Source organism: Falco cherrug, chromosome 2 (assembly GCF_023634085.1).
Source record: "Falco cherrug isolate bFalChe1 chromosome 2, bFalChe1.pri, whole genome shotgun sequence".
NCBI classification, from domain to species: domain Eukaryota; kingdom Metazoa; phylum Chordata; class Aves; order Falconiformes; family Falconidae; genus Falco; species Falco cherrug.
Window position 1 is genome coordinate 19,219,883 of NC_073698.1, and position 25,591 is coordinate 19,245,473.

Below are 25,591 nucleotides of genomic sequence, written 5' to 3' on the forward strand. Positions count from 1 at the left end.
ACAAAACAAAAAAAAAAACCCTAAACAAACAGGCAAAAAAAAAAAAAAAAAAAAAAAAAGAAAAGAAGCAGCAATGCAATTGTCCTACCTCTGACCTCGATCTCTTTTCACCTGACCCACTTATCCAGAGCACAGGGAACATTAACTCTTACACACATGTGCATTAGGAATATTTGCACCAACCAGGCCGCCTCCTTTGATGTGCATTTCCATCTCCCCTCATTTCTTCCGCTGCCTAAAGCCTACTGCTGCGAACAGAAACTCTTTGACGCGTTATTTACAAAAGCCAATAAAAACAACTAATGGAGGAATCCCAACAATTCGAAATGCTCCGTTTCCCTTCACTAACTTAAACTTTGTCTTTCCCTGAACTATGAGCTGTGTGGGCATAATCTATCTCTTCCTGAGTACCTATAGAGTATTGCAGCCACTGCTGCAAATATAGCGGTCCCTTCTTGTGAATAAATGTGATGGTTTGGGACTGGAGGTTGGGGGGCAGCAGAGCAGGCAGGCTCTTTGGGCTTTGGTGAGTCCAATTTATTCACATAAACGAAACACATACATTTGACATGTCAGCAGCCTCTTCGCATGGAAGGGGGAAAAAGCAAAACAAGTTGAAGTTTCTTTAACTGCACTCCAAAGGAGCAGTTTATCAGCTCGGAGTCTGCAGGTAGTAAAGTGAACACAAGTGACAGACACCGTGAATCAAACCAAAATCGGGTAACTGGCCTACGCCTATAAAACAGGGCTCACCTCTGTGAAATGAAAAGCGCAACTCCCTCCAGCAAACTGACTGCTCAATTTGCTGAACGAATTACTGGTCACACACGGTGAATTTACGGATGCTGCAATAGTACACTGAACAGGAGTTCTCAACACAAGTGAGTAAATGGGCCAGTTAAGGATTCTAGCTTACCACATCTGTGTTTTGGTTTTGTTTTGCTTGGGTTTGGGGTTTTTTTCTTCCTCCTTACAGCCTTCTACCATTACTTTTCACCATTACGCCATCCCTTTCAGCCCTGAGCCCCTTCTTGCTGCTGACTGGGTCCCCAACCTGGGAAAAGGACCTGTCACGTAAAACTCACATGCTTGCAGACCAGTTGGTTGAGGCAAGAATTGGCACTGGCCTGCTCAGCAGAGCAGAGGGACACACCACCTGGCAGATGCCCACGGTGGCCAGCCAGAGCCATCTCCTAGCCACCCACACAGCTGACCAGGCAGCCTGGGATTTCAGCTGGGAGGCAGGTACTCTCCATCTCTAAGCACAAACAACGGAACGTGCTCTGAGGGGGACAAAGAAATTGCCCCAGCTTGTATGCTGATCCATTGACACTTACTACATTTTCCACGAAAATCTTATCACCCGGCCAAGATACATTAAGTTGTGTGTATGAGACAACTTCTATTAGTAAGTGAACTTTGCTCTTTGGCAAGGAAGCTTTCAAATTTCTTCTGTTGATATTTTTACTCAGTACATTTATAAGCACTGGCATCAACAACCTCATCCCACTGAGATACATCTTTGTTACAATCCCCAATTCTTGAAACTAATCTGATGTCTTGGAGAACAACTTTTTAGATTATCCACGTGGAAACAGATATAGAAAATGCTTGCATAAAGTTCCTTTACAAAAACAAAAGGTTTTAAAATACAGATCTAAATGATTAGTTCTTTTAAAAACTTAAGAAAACCTATGGAGAAAGTACCTCAATTATAAGTTTAAAATGTTTCATTTAGAACAAATCTCCTTTTTCCTCAGAGGTGCTTAAGCAGGAACAGCCCTAGAGAACATGTTTTAAGAAAGAGGCAAAAAGCACAATAATGCTTTCCAAACTGCGTTTAAAAAGTCAGACATTAATTTCTTTCCATTTTGGAAAAAATAATCTCAGTATACAAGAAACATACTCGAAGAGTACAACCAACAGAAAAATGTAGGTTTTGATGTGCAGAGGGGACTACTTCAGTGAGACAGAACATCTTGTTTCACATCGAGGCATGTTGGGTGATTATATTAGTGCCCCTGTTTACAAGCCGGAATTATTTTGCATCCTTTTCTCCCCACCTCAAGAGCACATTTTATATAAACCTTTCAAAAGCACTTACCTCGCCTTTTAAGCACAATATTCTGAAATTACATACCTACACAGACGCTCTCTAACAAGTGAGAAACCTCAAATCTACTGCTTCAGCAGGAGGGACTCCAAGAAAGTATAAACTAGAAATATGAATTAAAACATGTACTTGATACTTTTAACGATGCATCATAGCAATTCTGCCATATGGAGTAACAAAAAGAGTCATGTGCTTGTATTGAGTGAAAGGCCAAACAAATACAAGACAGAATGGAATGTCACCTGAGAGGAGATCTAATTTCTGAGAGCTGCTTAGCACATTAGTTTGTATACCTACTTACACAGGACTGTTCCTGCCTTCTCCAAGTGTACTAGACAGGTGAAAAAGCCCATAAACTTGCCATTACCTAAAACATACGGCCATGCATGTATTTGACAGCACGACCCACTATAACGTGCAGCATCAAAAAAACATGTCAAGGTTTCTCGATGCTTTAGACATTGACCTGTTAAACTAAACTTCACTTAACCAGGGGCTAAGCAATATGTAGCAAGTGATTGAAAGTTCTTACATTACCGATAGAGCCCTTACATGGCTGAATTACCCTCTGTTCTCGAGAGACAATTTGCTCTGATGATTCACATCCTGTTTTGAATCAACAATCAATCACCAGTGCTTCCTCCCAGCTGTATGTGGTAATTTCTTAAGCAGAGTACCACCTCTAGGGATACAATTTGAGTATTTTTTTTTATTTCATTCTGACCAGAGCATGAAACAAAAGATGATCAAAATTTGTGTATACTGCTCTGGAAAAAGGCTATTACAGTGTGTTTAGTAAAGCTGTCAGAAATAAAGGGCATTAAATAACAACAATGGACCTCAGAGAAATTAACTGTATCTCTTTATTGTTAACCAATGAATGTTATCCAAAATAGTAGATGTAATTGTAGCTTAATTGTACAACACAAAACATGATGCTAAAGGAAAAAGCATGTGGAAAATTACTTCACCAAGTAATCATTAAATGTATTCTTAGTATTTCTGCACCAGTAAGTGTTCCCAACAGCTGGTGACAGCAGCTATTACCACTTTGTTCATCATGAAAATCCATATTACAAATGGTTGTTCCTGGTTGTTTAGAAAAAAAAAAAAAAAATCACACAGCTTTATAAATGGATCTAATCCATTTAGCCCTAATCTAGATATTGTAGATTTATGAACAACAAACTTTACTGCTATTTTTTCCCAACACTGAAACTGATGTATCAGTGTTAGTGCACACTTTCCAGGGAAAAATGAAAACTCACTGGAAGCACAGTATTTCACCTGCCATGGCAAACTGTTCAAATACTTTAGAAATTTGCTTAAGCTTCAGTGTATGAAGCCTATGAAACAAAACCTGTTCTTACAATGCACTGCAAGTAGAAACACTAGCTTCCACCAAGCAGCATTTTGAAGCATGTGCACACCATCCGCACATCAGTCTTCAAGGTCAACCAGATATGTTTAGCCCCACAAACCAAAAATATATTAACGTATCTTTATTTTATTTTCATGATGTCACCCCACATAGCCAATCTTTAACTCTGCAAAATAAAAAAAAAACTCAGTTGAATTGTTCATAAGAAATTTAAACCTATTGTGCATGAAAAAAATGTTTAATAAAATGGCAAATTTTAATAGATAAGTGTAAATTTATGAGTGCATAATATCAAACAGAAGAGAGCTGAACCATCCTCAGAGAAAGCAGGGTTCTTCCACTGTAGACATTTACTAGAGTACTGTAACAAAAGTAATAACTGCAGTCCACGTTAACTGTAAATCTAAAGTTCAATTTCTAAGTTAAGTTTCTCAAAAAAGTATTTTTTTTTTTCCAAGAGGGAAAGGACTTATTAAACAATGATCTGATATCATTATGACAATTACAATACTAGCTTCACTGAAAACTGAAGCTATGAACACTTTTACTTCAATTCTGGGAACTTTCATTTTGTATTTGGAAACTTGAAACCAAATTAACTGACATCCACATCTGCACCCCTCCCAGGAGATAGTATACCAGTGACACATTACAGCTTTAAAACACAAAAGATGCTTTTACAATTTAAATTCATAAGGCAGTTAAGACAGTATTTAGCACTATAAATCCATCTTAAAGTAAAACAAAATCCTAGGAATAAAGGCTCCTAGCATTCTATGATATCACTGTGTAGCGATAAGTCAATTTCAAACAGTTTTTTTCATGGTGTTTGAAGGACCAGTCATCATGTACATAGTAGTGAGGTAGGATACTGTCCCCTCCCTGGGACTGATGTTTTCATATGCTCCCTTGCCAGAAAGGTCCAGGTCTCTCTACTGCAAATAAAATAATTACAAGCAAATAGCACATGAAGTTTTGCATTTTTGTTTTCCTTTGCTGCATTAGAACGTTTTGCACATCTGTAAAGGATCACCTAGGAAAAGCAATACTTATTCAAGCCTATCGGCAGCCATGCGCTGCCCACAGGTAGTGTTCCATTTAAAAATATTTCCTGGAACTACCACCTGCCATCCAGACCTTTGTGAACAGGCAGGCAAAGAAAACCATCAATGATGACAGGACATGAAACACCAAAGAATTTCACTTGGGAGGAAAAAAACCATAACCCACAAAACCACCAAACCTAAAAGTCAGCAATTTCAAACTCTTAATGGTGTAGCTACATCGAAAAATGTAGTTTTAAACTTCATACTAAAATAGCACCTATCCAGTTTAGGTTCAGTTCCATTCTTCTATTTCTTAATTTTTAAGCAATATATACACTTGTCAGTCATTATATACTTCACATCAGTTTCCAAAGGGAAAAAAAAAAAAAAAAAGGAAACAATGAAACTGAAAACATGATTGGGAAAAAACTGCTATCATTCTCCACACCCTCCTCCCCCCCAAGAAACCTAGGGATGACAGACTGCCTTGTGGTTGAATAGCTTTCCCTAAATTTGTCTTCTAGCCACTGTAGTCAAACTGGTATTAAGTGCTTTGGCAAAATGGGGTGCAATCCATCAAATCTGCAAAGGCCTGCTTTTTTCTCTGTTGGTGGTTCAGCTTTACGAGGAACATATATGCAAAGTAACAGCTCTCACATTGCTTCAAACTCATCAATACGCTGCTTTGTATTGCCTTGTCGGATTTGTCGAAGAGTCTTGTACTTATCACGGCCTGCTTTAACATTCTCAGCATGAAGGACATCATTTTGTGTTTTCTTGGTTTCATCTCTGGCTTGAGCCAACTCAGAACTTAAAGCCTGTTGAATAAAATATTTACATTTAAGTGCTTTGACTAATCTTCTAATGGTTCTGGAATTTCTGATAACAACTGTTCTGCAACTTGGATAAGGATTTCTTGAATGCCAACCTATGAAATGCTTGTTGTGCTGTTCAGTAACTCAAGTTGTGAGGTGTATCAGAAAGACTGCAGAGGGAAAGAGAAAACAGGATTCTTTCCTTACGCAAGTGTGGGCATCAAACTAAGAAAAAAACGGCCTCATGCCATAACATCCAAGAAGAAAGGGACTAGCAGGATAAAGCAGGAGAATGACCTTGTTTTTCAATTTCTGCTTGAGTAAAGACAGCTCTTGTTTATCTCCCTTATCCTGTTCAGCAACTGACTTAGCAAAAAGGATATTACACATACCCACTACTAAGATATTGCTGCCAGAAAAAGAAGCAGCTTTGCATTTCTTTTATTCCTTCCCAAACAGACATTTCATAACAAAGCAAAGGGTTGCAACTAACATAGATTATTATACTTTGAGGGGTAAGACTAGTCTAGGAGGAAGTGCTCTGTTTCAAGGAAATGAGATTAATCCAAAATGGGCATAATTCAGTTTTTGCATTTACAACAGTTGTGAATGATTGCAAACACAACAAATACTATTATTAAGCAAGCACCTGTTCATACCACTTCACGAAGTTCAGTATTGAGAAAGGAAGGCATTATGTGTTAACATTTAGTGTCCTGGACATTAAATAATTATTAGAAATGTTTACTGTCCAATGTGACAACATTCTAGTACTTTTAAGCTGTAAAGCACAATCTTACATCCAATCTTTTTATCTGTTCTGCTTCTAGAACACTATGAATGATATTCGTTGGTAAATTAGTAATAAACCTAGTAAATTACAAAAAGGATGTTCCCTTGGCACACTGTAATTTCAATGAGACTTTTGACAAATAATGAATGAAAACCCAAAGCCTGAATTACGTGGATACAGCTATGAATCTTCATTACCTGGAGCTGTTTCTTAACACGTTCATTTTTCTGTGTTTCTGTTACCCGTTCTTCCTCACTCCTGTGATTCATGACACCATCAGAAGACAGTTCTGCACTGGCTTCAGCATTGTTCTCATCATGTTCATCATGTTCATTCTCTGTTGGAGGAATAACTGGCGGGGGAGGAGGTGGAGGAGGAGCAGACATCACAGATTTCAGTTCTTCTTTGGTTTTTTCCAAGTCCTCTTGTGCTGCAAAAGCCTAAATATAGTAAAGAGTATTTAGCATTTTAAAAAATTATTTATGAATTTTCAGAAAAATGATGTTTTCTGACACACAGAAACTGTCCTTTATAAATGACACTACAAGCTTAAGCACTGAAAATTTTTAAATAGGAATGCAGGGTAAAAAAAGACATGACTCAAAACCAGCTGTACTGCCCAGCTATTTCCAGCAGTAGACAAGAGAAGGATGAGAGAGTAGGGCAGTTATACTGATTGCTTTAGAGCGCTCCTAGCCTCCTGAAATTTGAGGCTCGGGGACTTCCTAAATCAAAGGTAATGTCTCCAAATTTCATATTCAACCAGAATTTGTTCATCACTTTTTAAATCTGTCCACACAAGCAGTATTCACATCCCACAGCTAATTGCAGATTTTGAGAAAAAAATACTATTTTGCTTTAAACTGTTGTCCAGTTGCCTTTGATGTGCCTTTGTTACTGTTCTGGTTTGTCTTTTCACCACGACTCATGATTTTATACACCACCCCCCTGAGGTGTTTTCTTTTCCAACACAAAGCTCCAACCGATTTCATCGCCATACATAAGGAAACCATTTCAAATCTTTGACCATACCTTTGATGAGAATTTCCCCCCATCATGACTATTTAATATGAAGAAATTAGCTAAATAGAAGTATAGGCTGGCTTCAGTAGACTGGAGAACAAAAACCTTTAAGAAAGGCTTCTCTGAAGCCTACGGGGAAAGGGAGAGATTCAACCCCATGGACTTCCAGTGGGATTTCCATGCTCATTTCCCTTAGTTTCTTTGAAGTTCTGACTTCACACAGCATGAGCTCATTACTTTGTGCTGCCATTCTGAGGCTTCCTCTTCTTTTTTTTTCTTGGCCTCCTCTAGAAGTGCAATCTTGGCAGTGAATTCAGCAAGTTCTGCTGCCTGAAACAAACAAATCAAATAGAAGTTTTAATTTGGCATCATTTTGGTTGTGCAGTGGAAGAAAGCAGAGCCTTTGCTGTGATCCGACTTGAAAAGAGTACCATCCATCACTTCTCTGCTAAAAACCAAAATTTTAAGCATACATGACAGAGGGAATGAGTCTATAACTCTTGCCAGATGGAAATAAGTCAAAAAAAAAAAAAAAAAATTGTCTTTGCACTTCCAAAGCCTGGTGGAAAAGAGCAAGCTGTAGTTACAAACCAGCATTTAGGGCTATTTCAGTTTAATACAATTTTAATAGTTCCACCAATAAGATTATAATTCTGGACCACATTCTCAGTATTATTAAGCTAAATCTTGCCTTCAGAATTGTGTCCTACGTTTACAGAAAATCGAAAGCTGTTTTACAGTTGAGAAATCATTTGTTCTATTTTCATGCCTTTCTCAGTTATTACATGCAAATCTTGATTTAGAAGTAGTCTAGCACAGAATTTGAGAAGATACTGTAAATGCTGGAAACAGAGGCAAAAAACCCCACCCACTGACCCCCCAAAAAACCCTTCAAAACCCCAAACTACAGTGTCACCAACTCACCACCACCACCACCACCAAGCTTCAGAACAGACCTGCCTCAGAGAACAGGCTTCCCAGTGGACTGCAGAAGGAAGCTACTCTTGTTCTTAGCTGAATAAGCCTGACACTATTAGAAGGAGAATGTAATAAGTGTTGTCACTCTGAAATGTCCACTTCATTTAATTTCCTACAGCTCTGGGGTTCTATTTTTTACTTGCAAAAACTGGCAAATCCAATGCAGTTTTCTAAAAAAGTTCTCATGACAATCCGTAACAGTATTTTCCATACTTTTACATGTGTTTCAATATGCTTAGCCATTTGACAAAACAGATATAATCAAGAATAAAGGCTAAATTCTCAATTATCTTTTCCAACTTGTTTCAAAAGGTTTAAATAGGGTTAAAGCTTCTTACTAGCTGCTCCTGGTTCTTCATCTGATCAGCTGCCTGCTTGGCTAGAGCAGCTTTAGCTTCCTCAGCTGCTCGACGCTCTTTTTCCAGCCGCTCTGCTTCCTCTTTTGCACGCTTTCGTTCTTGATCCAGTTCTAGAGCTCTCCTAGTCTGCTCCTCTAGCTCTGCCAAAAGGAACGTTTGCAGATAAGGTATTACTACCTAGCTCTTCCTCATACATAACACAGATAACAACTGTAACACACTTAAAATAACGTAGAAAGATGACAAAGACTTACAAGGCTGCCTCAAGCTATGAAGAGCTGTTGAGCATGTTACCTGAAGCTATGCTCTGTGCTTGATTCCCTCCATCCCCAGCAAGACATACTTTGGATATACTTCATCTCACCTGACAGTTATCACAGCCCAGCATTTCAGAAAATTAATCACCTCACTGATAAAAGTAAACACCCAAATACATGTACATGTATTTGTACGTATATGCACATATGCCCTCACTCTTACTACTAAGGAGACTTTATATACATTGAATCATACTCTTTCAGTAAAAGAGCAAGCCCCTCTTCTATTCTATTGAAATGCCTGACAAAGACTCCTTAATGCAACTTAGGCAATTTAGGCACGTGCCTCCAGCACAATGGTCTAAGACCCATTGGAAGGGTCAGAAAAACTCTGTAGAACAGAGCCAAAAAGATGCAAACAGGAAAATTTCAGATCAAGGGAGAGATAATATTTGTCTAGCTGCCTGGTTAGCAAAATACTGCAATCTAAAGGGCAGAACAACCTTGAGTGAAATAGGACGTAGTAATAATCTACCAGTTCTGCAAGGTAAGATTTGCACAGGCAAAATACATTCCTCTGATGTGCAAAATGAAGTGACTATGAAAAAAACTCCTCCTGAAGTTCCTTGCTGACTTTAATGACAAATTTTCCACTATGTTTTTGTCTAGGCACAGCTGCCATAGATTCCTTCACCAGAAAACCTAAACAACTGCTCAGTTAATGGAACGATCCATTTACCCTTCACCACAGGCTTTAATACCATAAAAGCTCCTCCCCAGGTATGCTGACACATGCTTAATCTTTACACTTGTAGTTTTAAGTACGTCTCGTGTAATCAATATTCTTCCATTTGTTTCTGAGGTCTATGACTTCAGTTACAAAATTAAACGAACGGTATTACAAGTATGTGGAGTTGTACTAAAGCAGTACTTAGCAAATGAAATAAAATGCATAAATGTTTAAAAATGCTACTCAAAATCTTTCTGTGAAGATGGAGAACATGTAACTACCAAGTCAACTAAAGAATGCAGACATCATTTATATAAACCCTTTTCCATATGTGAATAGAAAGCTAAAAAGACCAGCAACACATAAACATTATATATTGAATCAGAAGTTACGCTATATCGCTTACAGAAGTTATGAGAAAGCATATATATCGTTAAACCTTTAGAATCACCCTGACACTGTTTTGTGCTGAACTAAATAGCTCTCACTTAAACAATTCCAAGGCACAGTTCACGTGTTACCTGTCTGGATGTGTCCAACCTGTTCTGCACTGAAAGACTGAAAAATGCAGGGGCAGAGCTGGAGAACAGTGCCAGGCACATGTTATTTATGTGCACAGGTTTAGTCAGTAATTCCCTCTATAATGCCTGAAGCCAACAGTTATGAACATGAGAGGAAAAAAACTTTTATGAAGGTGAACCCAACCTGAAGCAAAACAAGAACATGGAGAGGAGCGACTGGGAAGGAGCAGCAGCAGGGACTCTATGGGGTGGTTCAACACAGAGCTGTGATTGGTGAAACCACATTAATTCACTAAAAACTGACAAGATTTTAGTTTTAAAATTCTCAAGACTTATAAGGGAATAGGAAAATGAAGGAACAACCCAAATGAAAAGTTAAATTCAACAAAATCCTAAAAGGAAATACTTTGAATTTTCCTCTCCAATTTCCCTGTTCCCTCCAGCTCCAGGTTTTCAGCACTTCAAGCACTTCATAATTCTGAGTTGAACTGTGTAAACATTCATTTCCTTTTTATTAGAGTGAAACTTTTGCTATATTTGTAATATAAAACCAATTCCTAACATACACACATATACATGCATACCATCTCATAACTCTTAACACTGAAAAATAATCTCTCAAATAATACACCACTAAATTCTTGTTATTATTAGTAAAATAAATAAATAAAACACAAAAAGCAACAAAAACCCACACATACCAGCAGAACTGTGGAACTGAACTAAATATTGTTATCAGATATAAGAAATCCAGGACCAGTAAGAGCTCACCTTTCTGAGCTTTCATTGTTTGTTCCTCGATTTGTCTTAAGCGTTCCATTAATTCTTCCTTTTCACGCTCTATTCTTTCCTTTTCTTTTTCTGCCATCTCCCTCTTTTTCTTCTCATTTTCTAATTGTGCCCTGAAAAAAAAAATAGTAAAAGTTTTTCTAACCTCAGATTAAATTCTAGTCTAAGGATGCTAGTAGCCTGTTTTTCAGTTTACTCAACTACAGCAGAAGCACGTTATTTTAAGTGTTTCAAATTCTGTTTACAATGCAAGAACCACCAAATTTCTGCTTCAAAATACTTTGCATAAAACCAATTTATGAACAGAATTGATTAGCAACATTGGTTATGGTTCGACCAGGTAAATCCACAATTATACCTGCATTTTAGACATGATGTTCCATCTGGACTAGAAATGGTAACAGTATTTTTTAAAATATACAAAAGGTAAGCCATGACATTCTGAACTTGCTTTAAACGTTCACCCGTAGAGTATAAATGTCCCTAAGGATCAAGCAACAGAGTTAAGCCTGTTTCACAAAAACATGAGAAACAAGGGTACAGCTACTATTACTATGCTGAAAGCTCAAAACCGATACCGCTTTCTATTAAGACAGGTGAGCCAAGCCACTCCACAAGCCTGCTCACATATTACAGAAAGAAAAGCAGCTCTTTTTTCTAGAATGCCAAGATGTCTGATATTCTATGACTTAGTTTTCTTAAAAGGGTAGAAGAATTTTTTTCTCTTTCACGGAAGTTTGTTAATTACCTTTCCAATTGTTTCTGATGTTTCTCCTCTCTAGCTTGGGCCTTCATCTGTTGCACTTCAATTGTATCAGGTTTCCTCCTCCTCATGTACAATTCATGATTTCCCATACACAGTGCCAAAATTCGCTTGTTAATTCTCAGTCGGGGTGCATAAAAAACAAAATCCTAGCAAAAATAATTTCAGCAAATCCATTAATCTAAAAATACAGTTGTGACAAGATTCAAACCATTACTGCATGCTTGCATTTTTTAAATTTAAACTTAAAAGTATTTTGACATTCATCCTCTGAGCAATCCAACACCATAATCTATACATCTAGTTACTGTCAGGAACTTGCAAGATAAATTCAAAATTACACCTGGATGCCTCCTTGTGGAGGTTAAATAAAAATTATCTTTTGTAAACTAGCTACACTTCTGAAAAAGTAAGACTGTTCTCTACTCTTACTTCTGAAGAGTTTTGACCTAGAAAGTCTCATGAAATGTGCCCCTGTAATACAAAAAAAAGAAAAATATAGGTGGGAGGCCAGAGAATTTAGCATCTTTTCAACACAACACGAAATATTAATTGACTTAAATTTTAAAAAAAAGCAGCAATCTTAAAAGTATCAACCAGAATGAAGACAGAAAATAAACATGACATGACAATACTTCGAAAATAAAAATATCCTTTTGCTTTCTGACTATTCTACCAATTAGAATAATAAATGGCACAAAAAAAATATACTCATGCCATAATACCAGAGCAAGTCCCTGCAGGCTTAAATCTTTTCATATACTAAGGCATACTATTCTACACACTACTTACAGGGGCCTTTTTGTCAATTGGCTTTATGACAAATTTTTTGTCGTTAAAAGAGATGTTTCTTATTTCACTCCAAGGGAAACCAATCTTGGGTGTCAGCCTTCAAAGAGAAAAAGTTCTCATTAGAAGCACTGAAGATATGCATTTTATTTACATCTACTAAATCTTAACTCTGCACCATTTTCACTATCACCCTCAGTTACATTTACAAAACTTAACAACCATTCAAGCATATTTTGCTAGACTTTTTTCTTGGTTTTTTTACACCTTATTCCATCAAACAAATATAAACTACATGGCACTGTAACAGAAGAAACTTTTATTTGTGACTTATTTTACTACCATTTAATAGATGCAAAACATCATAATCATGTACTGATTCTTTATAAGCTATTGATAATTCTATTTTCAATTAAAAGAATATTTAAATTTGAGAAAAGTTACAACATTTCAAAGACTAAATTAAATTAGCCTTCAGCAATGTTGTACTTTATTTAAACTCAGATGCAAGATATGTGTTATTACATTTCTAAAGTTCAAGTTAAATGTGTTTCCCCTGCATCTCAAATAAAATAAATTCAGTTCGGAAACTATTACAGTGTTACACAACAACTGCGTAACTGTAAATATTTCTCTCTATGAGCACAGAAAGTTTTTTCAATTCATATTATCTTAATTGCAAGCATTAGGGAAAGTTTAAGCATTTAATTGCTAACTATCAGGAGTTAAAGAATACTAAAATTGGTTGATTGTTCATCTGATCTGAATGCTTTCTGAATATTTCCTTTTTTCAGGAGTTATATTGCCATCTAATGGCAATTAAGGCTTAGAGAATTTTGTTACAGAGTATATATACATTGAAGAACATTAAGTTTCAGTTCAGTTGACAGGTGTTATCTGGGTTTTGACATATCATGTTTTAACTTCAAATCACTGTGAAAGGACTGTTGATATCAGATGTTATTAACAAGTGTTTGGAAAGAAACAAAAGAATAAGTTTGTTGTTCTGTTCTCAGATTCTTCAGATTTTGTACATTTCACCTTTACCTCTCTTCAAGTAGCACAGAATGTTTGATCTCTTTATCAGGACACAAGATTAATCTATTTTCTTTGATGTCTAAAAGCTTTCACCTCATAGGTTTTCATGCTCTAACAGCTATAACTCTATTTACTGCTTTTACAAAATGTTTCTCATTAAATATGTTGCTCAGCTTCTCAATGTCCTTTTCATCGTGACTGAAAAGAAAGTCTTGAGGGAAGGAAAGGTACAGAAAGAAGCCATATAAAGATGGTCTAGCTACCATATAGCCATATTAAGCAACATAAAATTCAGTTTACACAGAACTGCTCTTCCTTTCCCTTCTTTTGCATCTGTATTTAATGTTCAAGATTCAAATACTCTGGCAGTTAACATCTATATCTTTTTGTATTTTTTACGTAGATTAGAAGGTCTTTGAGAATCTGTTTTGCTAGATGTTATTTAACACACAATAGGGTGGTTTTTCTGTAATCTCAGATAGAACCTCCTAGGACAGAACTGCAAAATTAGTATTAGCCACTTACTTATCATCATGCTCATAAATATTCAGACCCAAAGCATCAACTCCTAGCCACAATTCAGTTCCTTTTTTATTCTTTATTTCAAAATAGTTGACTCCATACATTTCCAAGTCTTGTGCTATCTTAAGGTATTCCATCATAGAATCTTCCCTGATGAAAGAAGAAAAAAATGGCATAGTGTAGAAAAATCAAAAGTACATTGCAGGAATAAGGGAACTGCAGAATAACTAGTGTAAAATTTGGTTTGTAATTACATCTCTCTTTGAAATTCACACGTACATTGACTCAAGCTACTTATAGAGCTCTACAGTGTAATACCAAAGTACAGTCCAATCATCACACTTTGTCTTTTCACCTTGTGAGCAAAGGAAATACTAAATATGTTTTAAAAGGCAGACAACTGTGGTCAAAGGCACTTGACAACCTTACCAGAAATCATGTAAGTAAGCCAATAACCTAATTGGAATCTCAAACCTCACTGAAGCTTTCATGGAAGTTTTTGATAACCGCCTACCCCGGTCAAAGTAAAAGCAAGCAGTTGCCAAATAAAATATGCCACCTCCCCAAATACATCCCAATAATAATAAAAACCCTTAAAGGTCTTGGAACATTTTTTACATAATTACCTTAACATTCCTCTGTGCTCTTCGTGCCAGTTTTGTATCCTTTCTTCCCACTGTTCTTTTGTCAGTTTGTGCTGTTCTAACACCCTGTGAATAGAAGTTGCTGCTAGTAAATGACAATGACAACAAATTTAGTATCTTAAAGTTACAAAAAGAAGTTTGGTTATGCAGCATAACACATGCTTTAATGGAATAAACTTGAACATGTCTTCCTATATGCTGCTCATCTTTTTAACCCAGACAAACACAGAAACTTTGAATATCAACAAATACGCTCTTACAATTGTGTGAAATCACTTCTTTTTTCATGGTATTCTGAACTCTTTGTAATGTAGAAGTCATACCATGGTGTATCTCAACTCTCAGTAAAGTCATGAAATCTAGTATGTTTGGAACACCTGAAAATGCAGGCCTATAAAATCCTTATAAGACAATGGTGCATATTAATCTCTAGGTATGCATAGATACACTCAAGCTTGAAAGATAAAGTAACATATCAAGACAAGTTAGCAGACTAGTTTGTTGAGTTTACAGTTTGGATTCGGTTTTTAATAAATAAAATCAATAGCGAAGCAGTTTCAGAAAACTATTTGAAGTTTACACTCAGCAGGCTGCAATGATGGAATTGTATTTTGACTGACTAGAACTTTCAATGTAGTACTACAGTAAGAAATCAAATGCATATGACAACTTTATTATGCTTTTATTCCATGCACCTAGCATTTCAAGCATTCCTAGAAAAACTGTTTTAAATGACAATTTAAAAAAAAAGAAAGACTACAAGATAATCTTATTCTAAAAGTCAGAACAGTTGTTTTCCTTCCTTTTTCTTTACTCATGAAAGTAAGGATTTACTACTTCTCCCTGCACTTTTTAGCAAAGTACAATAAGGAATAGACTAAGTGATGCAGAAGATACTAATGCAGTATTTCATCTGTTATAGCATCTTTCTGCCACTCTATTTCCTACTTTGCCCCATATCTAGTGAAGTGCACTTTTCACTGGTAGCCATTATCACATTTTGATTTGCCTAGTGTGCATGCCTGTCAAGGCTCTCCTCCTCAAAACTGAGGCAGGTGTTTTAGGTTTTGTACCTGCACCAAGTTTACATGTTCACAGATAAATGACACAAGAACATGCAATGACAGGACATACCTTTTGTTTCTTTTCTCATCTTTAGCCTTGCATGTAAGTATAAGCCCTAAATGTAATACTTACGGAAGCCTGTTACAGAATACACAAAGAACAACTTGCTCTGTCTGTAATAACCAAAAAGCATCCTGGCAATCTTTTACAAGTTTTATTACATAAAAAAATTAATTCCAAGTCTTCTAGGACAATGTTAATTTATTAAAGAATTTCTGTAATTAAATGAGGCCTGATTTTTACATTGTGGTATCTACACTACGAGCTGCTTTCCACCATTATTTCTTCTACTCCTCCAGCAGACATTCACAAAATGTTCAAAAGCTTTCACAGTGGTATAGCATAAAGTTAACAAAAAAAAAAAAAAAAGGGACAAAACAGGATATTGCAAAGTACACTATCCCAGCACTATGCCCCACAAGTGCCCACCTGAAAATAAAAGCCCTGCTCCCAAGCTCTTCTTCACAGAATCACAGAATGATTGAGGTTGGAAGTGACCTCTGTCCACTTTGTCCACCCCTCTGCTCAAGCAGTCACGCACAGCCAGTTGCCCAGGACCATGTCTATACAGCTTTTGGATATCTCTAAGGAGGGAGACTCCACAAGCTCTCCAGGCAACCTGTGCCAGCTACTCAGTCACCCTCACGGTGACTTGAGCTTTCCAAATTAAAATTTCCAAAATTTCCAAAAAAGTATCTACTTCTACAGAAATTCTATGCACTTTCCTCTTTTAGAATTGAGTTTGAGTTGAGAGACACAAGACAATGCCTACAGGTGAAATACACATGCACACAGTGTTTTATTTTTTTACTGCGAAGGTGGTCAAACGCTACAACAGGTTGCCCAGAGAGGCAGCAGCATCCTTGGAAATATTCAAAACCCAACTGGAAAAGGCCTTGAACAACCTGCTGTAATTAGAATAGACTATTTCAGTTGGAAGGGACCTACACTGATTATCTAGTCCAACTGCCTGACCAATTCAGGGCTGACCCAAAGTTAAAGCATATTAAGGGCACTGTCCAAACGCCTCTTAAACACTAACCGTATGGAGCATCGATCACCTCTCTAGGTGACTAACTTTGAGGAGGCGCACTGGACTAGATGATCTTCAGAGCTCCCCTTCCAACCTCAAATGATTCTGTGTTCCTATGATATCCTCATAGCTGGCAGTATCTTTGGCAATAGCCACGTTGTCATTTGGTTCCCTCCATCCCCTCTTCACATGCTATTGATGAAACATCACTAGCAGATATGCCAGGACTATTGCAACAGAGTAACTCAGCAAGGACTTGATGCCTTGTGCTACCCAGCTCAGTTTTGAGCCAAGAAATACGGAGTAGTTTGACAAGTGAACATTATGACTCTACAATTAATGGGAACTGCAAATCTTCTCACCCTTTTCAGTAAAATTTTGAAAGCTAGTCTACTTTGGGAAACAAGTATTTTTGACATAATATTGTTCTGAAGTATTTTTATGATGCACTTGCTGGTTTTCTGGAAATCTCATGGTAACAGGACACAAAACATGAATAGTTGCGTTAGAATGAATACAAAAGCAACATGCTCACTCAGTACAGACTGGCACACGACTGGTTGAAAGCATATGCTCGGAGATCATCTGAACATTTGTCTACTGAAAAGGAGCATCTTAAGTATTTGAATTTGTGTTGTACACAAGTACTCCAGTGTTGACAGGTTGTCATCATAACTGAGCAAAACCCAAGATTTGTGAACTAACATATTCAGTAATGACAGTTTTACTGGTTCTGCATCTCCCTGCTTTCCTAACAAAGAGTACTTTTCTCGAAAGTGGTATAGACTTCACCATCACAAGAAGGCAGTACACAGCCAAAAAAAAATTCTTAGCCAGGATTTTTTAAATCTCAAGCATTTTCAGAAATATTTTTTTCAGTACTTTACCACAATCCTTCAAAAGGCTTTTTTGCTTGCTAGAAAATTCTCAAGCTTAGTTACACTAATGATTGAGTTTCCACTTTTAGTTTTCAAACCAAGGAGACAAAGCATATGATTTTTTAAAGAAACCTCGATTTCTTCCATGGCTCTCATTTCTTTGAAGATGCATTAATGTTATGCATTTATTAATCACACATTTGTCCACGATACATCACTATGGATTCATCTACACACATAAAAAAATTGTCTAACTCTATACATTTTTGTTGCAATACTTCTCTTGCTGCCAAAACACGCCAGGAGCATGGTTTCAGTTGCATAAAGAAACAGAACTATAATCTCAGTGCTTACTTTTCCTAACCAATTAGATAATCAGCTGACACAAAATAAGTTTATACTCAACAACAGTGGCAACAATTTAGTTTCTAACTTCTCTGTCCAGGCTAGCATTTTTATGCAATATATTTTATTTGCAATGCACTTTATAATTATTTTCAGGAAATTATTATAATTTAATGTACAAAACCATCAAGAACTGAAGAAAAGGAGTATCAAATGAATCTTATTGACTTCTATATTAGATTATTTTTATTGTAATTTAGCAGAAGCAAGCCTCCAGGAACATTAGATAATTTTGTACTAATTTGAAAATTTCTTCAACTAAATATCCATGCAGATGGTTGTGGATGGGACAGGAAACAGGTCTCAAGAACCACATGGTTGAGATGCTTCTTTGTTATTTAAGAGTCTAAATTAGGATCTCTAAATTCTACTAGCAAGACATGCACTCTTAAGGAAGCTACCATTAAATGCACATCATCACTTAATATTTAAATTATCAAAAAATGTGCTGTAATCAAGTTTATATAAGCAGATGATGCAAAAACTGTTTCACTCACCGCTGAGGGAGAAGTCTGTCATTCGCTAGGTAGCCTAGTTTATGTATCTCCTTACTGTAATCTCCATACTTGGACTGGACAGCATAAGAAGCCAGAAGAACTGCGGTTTCTGGTGGGCAATATATTTCATCATTTAAGATCGCTTCTTTGACTTGCAGGAAGAAAAGTCTCTGAGTTATTTCCTGAATTAACTCTTCAGATACATCCTCTGGAAAAAACTTGGCCCTGAATTTAAACTGCAAAGGGTTTTCTTTCCTTACATCTTGCTGTGTTACCTGATAGAGAGGAATAAAGAAAAATAAAAAGAGCACTAAATGGTATATTAATATATAATTAACTCTAGTAATGAACTCTTTAGCTCCTCTACTCTGAAATCCAATGCTTCCTGACAAGCCCACGGTGGAACTCACTAAATGCTCATGTGGCACTGAATCAAGTACACCAATTTGGATAAATCAGACAATTTTTAAATATTACTCAAAGGCTGGTTTAAGAGGTTTTTTGTGGGCTTATGTGAATTTGTATTTATCACAGTAAAGATCTGGGAAAAAAAAGAAGTTGTAATACAATTTTTTTAATCAAAACTATATCCAAGGATGAACTGCAGGAAGTAACAAACTAGAGTCTAACAAGATTTCTTTAGCCGGAACTACAGTACATTAAGTGTAAAGTGGATTCTTTTAAAAGTCTTTGAACTATTGAACTAAATACATGTGCTCTGTTCCTATGCAAAAATCATACCTGCATTAATCACATTTTTTTCCTAGAATGCATAAGCCTTATAATCATGATTTCTGTGAAGAAATCCGATGTGGTCATCTTAAGTAAATGTCTACTTCAAATTTCAACAAAACCTCATTTTTATGTAGAATTTTCCATTTCATTTGGGCTCAGCTTTCAGCCCTGATTATGACTAAAGCAAAAACATTCACAATGAAACTAAATTTAACATCAAATAAAATTATTATTTAAAAGTACATTCATAGTAAATCTCATAAATCCCAATTCCTCAAGCACTTTATTACATATTTAATTTTATGCGCACTTAGTAGTCCCTCTAGAACTTCTTCACTATGCATGAAATGATCCGTTTGCTTGACTCGTAGGAAACAGCAAAAATTGTAAATATAATGCAGCCATTTAAACACATAAATAAGGCAGCGTAAGTATTATATTCAACATTTCATATGTCAATTTTAAGTTTTGCTTGCTTTTCATTATTGTCCATCTGCCTCTGATTTACATACACAGCATTCAATTTAATCTCACCAATGAACAATTAGTTGTGCTGTTGCCATAATAAAACCTTATTTCCACATCTATTCTGTGATTTATCGGATCTTACCTGTATTTACCACAAATATTTACAAGTTAGAGCCAGTTTATGATGCACTTAATGAAATGTTACAAGCTTTTTAAAAAAAACCACAAAAAAACCAAAAAACTTGCCTTAGTCAAAACTAAAGAAATTAGCACACTCTTGTTGCTCCTGAACTGCACCAGCAACTTAAGTTGCTAAAGGCTTTCATAGAGCAACGTCTTCTGTGTTTTTCATAAGTGAATGTGCTAAATCCTGTAAGTCTCCAACCACTGGAGGCAAGCCTCTCTCTAGGCTTACAAAATATTTGTAGCACTACAATGTATATTGCATATGAAACAAGACACACATGAAATTCTAGGAGACAGCTTTGGTGGTTAGCAGGTTTAACTTGCTGGATTTACCACAGAGGAGAAGGAAAGATTATATAAATGCAGGCAGTGGGACTTGCTCCTAAAAACCTCTCAATTTACCCCCAAAATACTGAAGACAAAAAAGGTACTCTTGATTAAGTTGAAGTCAAAAGTCTCTTTATTCTATATAGTTCCATTAATAACATGACAGCCAATTTTAAAATGAAAAGTGACCATTCAAATTCATAAATAGAATTCCAAGTCAAATGGCCTGGTTGCCAAAAGCTGAGAGATACAAGGTGCTCAGAGCTGATGGGAAAAAACAAAACATAAATTATCCTACAATCTACTTATTAGATAGGTACCTAAATAGAACTTTAGGAGCCTATTATTGGTGCCTCGTTTAAAGATCTATAGCTGTATTCATGCAAATTCCCAAAGCTCAAATACTTCACACACACCCGTCCCCCACTGTAAAACATTCTATTACATTTTACTACATGAAAACAGGACTATCGTATGAATTTAAGTTTTCCTCATGCACGTATCACCATGGTACTGGAAATACAGGAAATGGTATCTCCTTCTCAAATTAAATGTTGATACAGCTTTGCATATTCTTGTATAACTAACCAAACAATGTATTTTGTCATTTAAAGCAAATAAAAAGCAACTTGTCAACTAAATTTGAAGTCAGCTACATCTCACCTACAACATTAAAGCAGCAAGCCTTATAAAAGTATATCTCAAACCATAGACTTGCCTAAATATTAGGGAATTGTTACCTTTTTATTTAGCTTCAGCCAAGTTGAGTAGCCTTTGCTGTCCACATACTGTAGCCCAAAAAACCAGACCTCACGTAGACCAACAGTTTTCACCACCTGAAGATAAAATGATCCATAACCATCAGCACTTTGTTAATGGTAACTAAGCTACAGAAACCATCTCAAATTGAAATGTAATCAGGTTTTACAAGAACAAAAAAAATGAAAATAGTAGCAAAATATCAAGTTCAGGGAAGCATTCACCTCAGAGCTCTAAAACTCGAACACAGTGTTGCCAAACTACCAACTGGAGTGTGCAGCTTACTGCATACATCAAACTCAGCACCTGAGGAACACAACGTAGTAAACAGGACTCTGATATTTGACAGCACATATGGGAAGTCATCTGCAGACCTACAGACAAGTCCACCTCAACAGAAGACAACTGGTGAAACAGTAATAACAGGTAATACTTGTGGACAAGTATGAGGTAATGAGGATGAATTGCTTTCTCAAAGTATTTCTGATATCTTAGAAGAGTTAACGATAAAAGGAATAAGGATGATTTGGCTGATAAATCATACGTGGATTTCCTGTAAGATTTCTGATCAGTCTATCACCAAAGGCTACTAAAGAAACAAAATTTTCCCTGAATAGAGGGAAGGTCTTCTTATGGACATACTAGTTGGAGAGAAAAAAAAAAAAATAAACTCTTTTCACAACAGACTTGTAGAGTAACCACTAGGGAAGTCCTCCAGGACTTCATATGTAATCTGCAAAAAAAAGAATGAAACTGACATGACAAAATCTGCTGTAGAAAACTTTCCATAAAGATCTGTGTATGAGCAGTAAAAAGGAAGATGAACCTCAATAAAAGACGGTATTTAATAAAAACAAAATACTGTATGTAAAAGACAACAATTTTAATTATGCAAAGCTCTTATTATAAAGGAAAAAAGCAACAAAGCTGTTATATTACCATACATGTCTATGGTATTCCTTGGAGATGTTTAAAATTTAAACACATAGATGCGATGCTTAGGGACATGGTTTAGTGATGGACTTGGCAGTCCTGGGTTAATGGTTGGACTTTATGATCTCAAGGGTCTTTTCTAATCTAAATGATTCTATGATTCTATTCCCAAATCTCTGATACTACATATGGACTGGTCACATCAACTTAAAACGGGATGCTGCAGCACTGAAAATGTTTCAGAAATGTTGAAAAGAATGATCATTGACATGGAACATTTTCTGCATGATGAGATGAGAACTAAGGCTACTGACAGAGAAATGAAGAAAGGAAAAATACAATACAGGTCTATAAAACCTGCATGGCATGTAGAAGAAAAATGGAGAATAACATTCATTATTTCCTTATAATTTAAGACTTAAGAGAATCAACAGAAATCATTCAATAGCAGGTTGAAAGCAAACAAAAAGAAGCACTTTTACTACACAGAGTATTAATGAAGCTTTGGAACTACCTTACAAGCCTTTTGCATAGTAAAAGTACACGTTCATTCAATAAGCAATCAATCAGAAAGGTCCAGCAAAGATTATTAAATAACTAAACGCTGGGTCCAAAAGATCCAGTATGGGAGTACTTACATATGTTCTCAGGTTGGACCATGCTGGCAAGTTGGTTTACTGAAGGCTGTTTTATGGAAGCATTCAGATGCATGTGAAGTAAATAGAATTTTACACATAGATCCTCCTCCATTTTAAAGTAGTACTATCGGGTTGCAAAATTAAGATTTTGAAAATTAGAAAATGTCACAAGATAGCTGTGCAAACTTACTTCTGTTGCCTTGCATTTGTATTATTATTTAACAATCATTCAAGAGTGCACCTTTTTTTCTTCCTCTACCCTTTCACCTTTCCAGCTCCAAAGCACAGAATGAAGAATGTTCATTGATCTAACCTGATTCCTTTAGTGACCTCAGTTATCTTCTCTAGAATTCCTACATCATTTACCTTAGAACATCAGAAATGTTCAAAACAAGTTTATGTTATAGTATAGACCTGAGTAACATTGAATTTGGTGTCCCAACACAGAAACTTCAGACCTGCTACTACTTTTGGCACAATCCATACAATGCTGATCAAACTACTTATGGCTTTATCAGATTGAGAATGCTCTTTACTTTGCAGCTGTGCAAGCTGAGCCTTTGTACCTCATCAGCTCTCCAAGATGCAAAAGTAGTAAGAACTGCAGATGCTCAACAACTCTGCCCATAAGGCACAAGGAGACAAGTGCTTATGCTCACGTCAGAACATTTTGCTCTCACCTGCTAACTACAGCCCTTCCACTGAGAAGCACACTGCACATTCAATACAGACAACTTGTCTACTGCAATGCAGTTACACATGCTTGCAAATCAACACTAAAACCAGCTTATACATTAGCCTTTTTTACTTCAGACTCCACAAATAAGGAAAGAGTATAATCTATCACCGCCTCTCAGCTCAACGGAAACAAATTCTCTGCAACTTTATACCAAGATAATATAAGCACTTATGTGCTGCAGTAGCATGACATGAAAAGTTAAGTACAGAATGAGAAACTTATGAGTTTGATTCTGACTCTTCATTAAGCGGCTTAAGGCAAGTCTTCATTGCATTTGTAAACCAGATTTATCCACCATCACATCCTACAATTTGACTATATAAGTCAATAAAAACTTCTTGGAGAAGAAAAGCAACTAGAGAAATAGACGTGTTTTGGCAAATTAAAACAGACACACAAAGACAACGTAGCAAGAATTTCATTGAGTCAGCTTCTGAAGATCATAAGGGAGGCTTCTGAGATACCTGGAAAGGACAGTGGAGTACAACCCGAAATAGGAGACAACCTTCTCATTCTTTCTGAATGGCAACTACAGTAAACCAGAGGCACTGATGCTCAGTGCTAACATCTTATTGAAAACAAAACAAAACAACCCCCACCGTTAACAGCCGTGTGTGGAAACATACCTCAGGGTTCCTCCTCTCCTAGGAAAGTTAGAGGTGCTAAATTGGTTGACTAAAAGAGGATAGATCTCCTCTTGCCTATTCTAACCACTGACAGGATAGACAGAAGGACTAATGATAAGTATGTTAAGACACCTTCTGAAATACGAGTAGTTAAAAAAAAGGGTTTATGCAATTAGTAAGAACTTTACCGACTTTCACAACAGCAAAAGGGAACGCCATAGATGTCATATCCTGAATTCATGTCTGCTAGCCGATGAAGATGATGAAAATATACTTACGGAATGGGAAACAAATCAACAACTCCAGAAAACACCAATTAAAAGCTTGAAAGAACCACTGACAGAAAAAAAGGACAAGTTGTTCACCAAAACCATAGGGGAACACTAGACAACAGCTAAATTCACAGAGAGGTTATTTTCTGAGAGCAATAATCAAGAAGTCTGCTGTCACGTCCACCATTTCTGCATAAACTTTGAAGACAAATCCCCTCAATAACAGTGCTATTCAATCCTCTTTCTACAGAGGAACAGCATAACTTTTGTCCAAAAATTTAACGCTGATTTTGCAATACAGTTCAGCTCTTGACATTACTCTATCAAACTCACATATGATTCTAACATCATGCTCAAAATCCTTCGCACACAACTATGCTGGTTGATTTTGCATGATCTAACAATTCTTCAATTTAAACTTGCAGAAGCTGATTGCAAGAGCTGGTGAGATCGGTCAAACGCGACACAGTGAACTGAGGAACAAAGCTGAAGAGAGCATGAAAAAGCGTTCTGACCTGTATCTTTGTTCCCCGTTTGTGAATGTCCAAGAACCCGATTACCTGGGCACAAGAGGTTACACAGCAGAATGTCACCCCACCCAATACTGCATGGCAGATGATAGCAAAGGTTGGCAAAAGACAAGTTAACAGCTTCAGGTTTCTGTGCCACAGAATACTGGACTTTTTATTTGATGATAGTATGGGTTAGGCAAAAAGCAGGACAGCCCCTCTCTAAGTTTTTAAGAATCATTAAGTCTATTCCTATGTAGAAACTGAAGATACATTGCTACCGATGTTAAGAGAACTGGGCAAGAGGTAAAAGCACTGAAGGTCAGTCAGTCATTTCAAACAAAACCAGCAAATTATGTAAAAGAAAAAGCTCAGTGTTACAAACCAATAAACGTTATCCTCCTTTCAACTTATATACTAACACATTTAATAGACTCTTAAAGGTCAATTAAAAGTTTTAAGGAGTTCTTGAAAAACTCTTTCAATGCATTACTTTCTCTTAATACCCAATCATTACATACTTTATGCATCTATAGTGGACAGACACAACAGTTCTACCAGACATAACTGCTGATACAGTTAAAGTGTTTTTGAAGAGTAATTCAAATACATCTGCATTTTTATCTAAATGCATACATCTTGGATTTAGATATATATTTATTGGTTTCTTGAGAAAAAACAAAAAAGCACATTAACAAGCTCCTATTCTTAACATTTTCTACAAAACACCACAACCTAGATCAAAAAATTGTTTTCAAGATTCTGATGGCTAACATCACATGAAATAAATATGAGAACAGTCCTTTTTAAGAAATCATTCATTTAGCCCATTTGGTGTACAACAGACAAGTGAGAATCTGTAGTTCTGATGGGTCTGCAATCCATAAGCACATTAAAGCC

The 25,591-nt window shown here is 36.4% G+C and overlaps 1 protein-coding gene across 1 annotated transcript in view; it reads right to left on the reverse strand.

Annotated features, from left to right (window-relative positions):
- Positions 1 to 2,962: 2,962 nt before the first annotated feature.
- Positions 2,963 to 25,591, reverse strand: part of RDX (radixin) — a 41,492-nt gene continuing 18,863 nt past the window's right edge. Inside the window, exons 4-14 of the mRNA XM_055702529.1 lie at positions 20,956 to 21,051; positions 18,500 to 18,774; positions 14,544 to 14,627; positions 13,921 to 14,067; positions 12,361 to 12,457; positions 11,554 to 11,717; positions 10,788 to 10,918; positions 8,488 to 8,648; positions 7,409 to 7,501; positions 6,346 to 6,588; positions 2,963 to 5,358 (exon numbers count right to left, since the gene is read on the reverse strand). Coding sequence (XP_055558504.1) covers positions 5,194 to 5,358; positions 6,346 to 6,588; positions 7,409 to 7,501; positions 8,488 to 8,648; positions 10,788 to 10,918; positions 11,554 to 11,717; positions 12,361 to 12,457; positions 13,921 to 14,067; positions 14,544 to 14,627; positions 18,500 to 18,774; positions 20,956 to 21,051 — 1,656 coding nt within the window. The 3' untranslated portion in view covers positions 2,963 to 5,193. The remainder of the gene's footprint in view (positions 5,359 to 6,345; positions 6,589 to 7,408; positions 7,502 to 8,487; positions 8,649 to 10,787; positions 10,919 to 11,553; positions 11,718 to 12,360; positions 12,458 to 13,920; positions 14,068 to 14,543; positions 14,628 to 18,499; positions 18,775 to 20,955; positions 21,052 to 25,591) is intronic.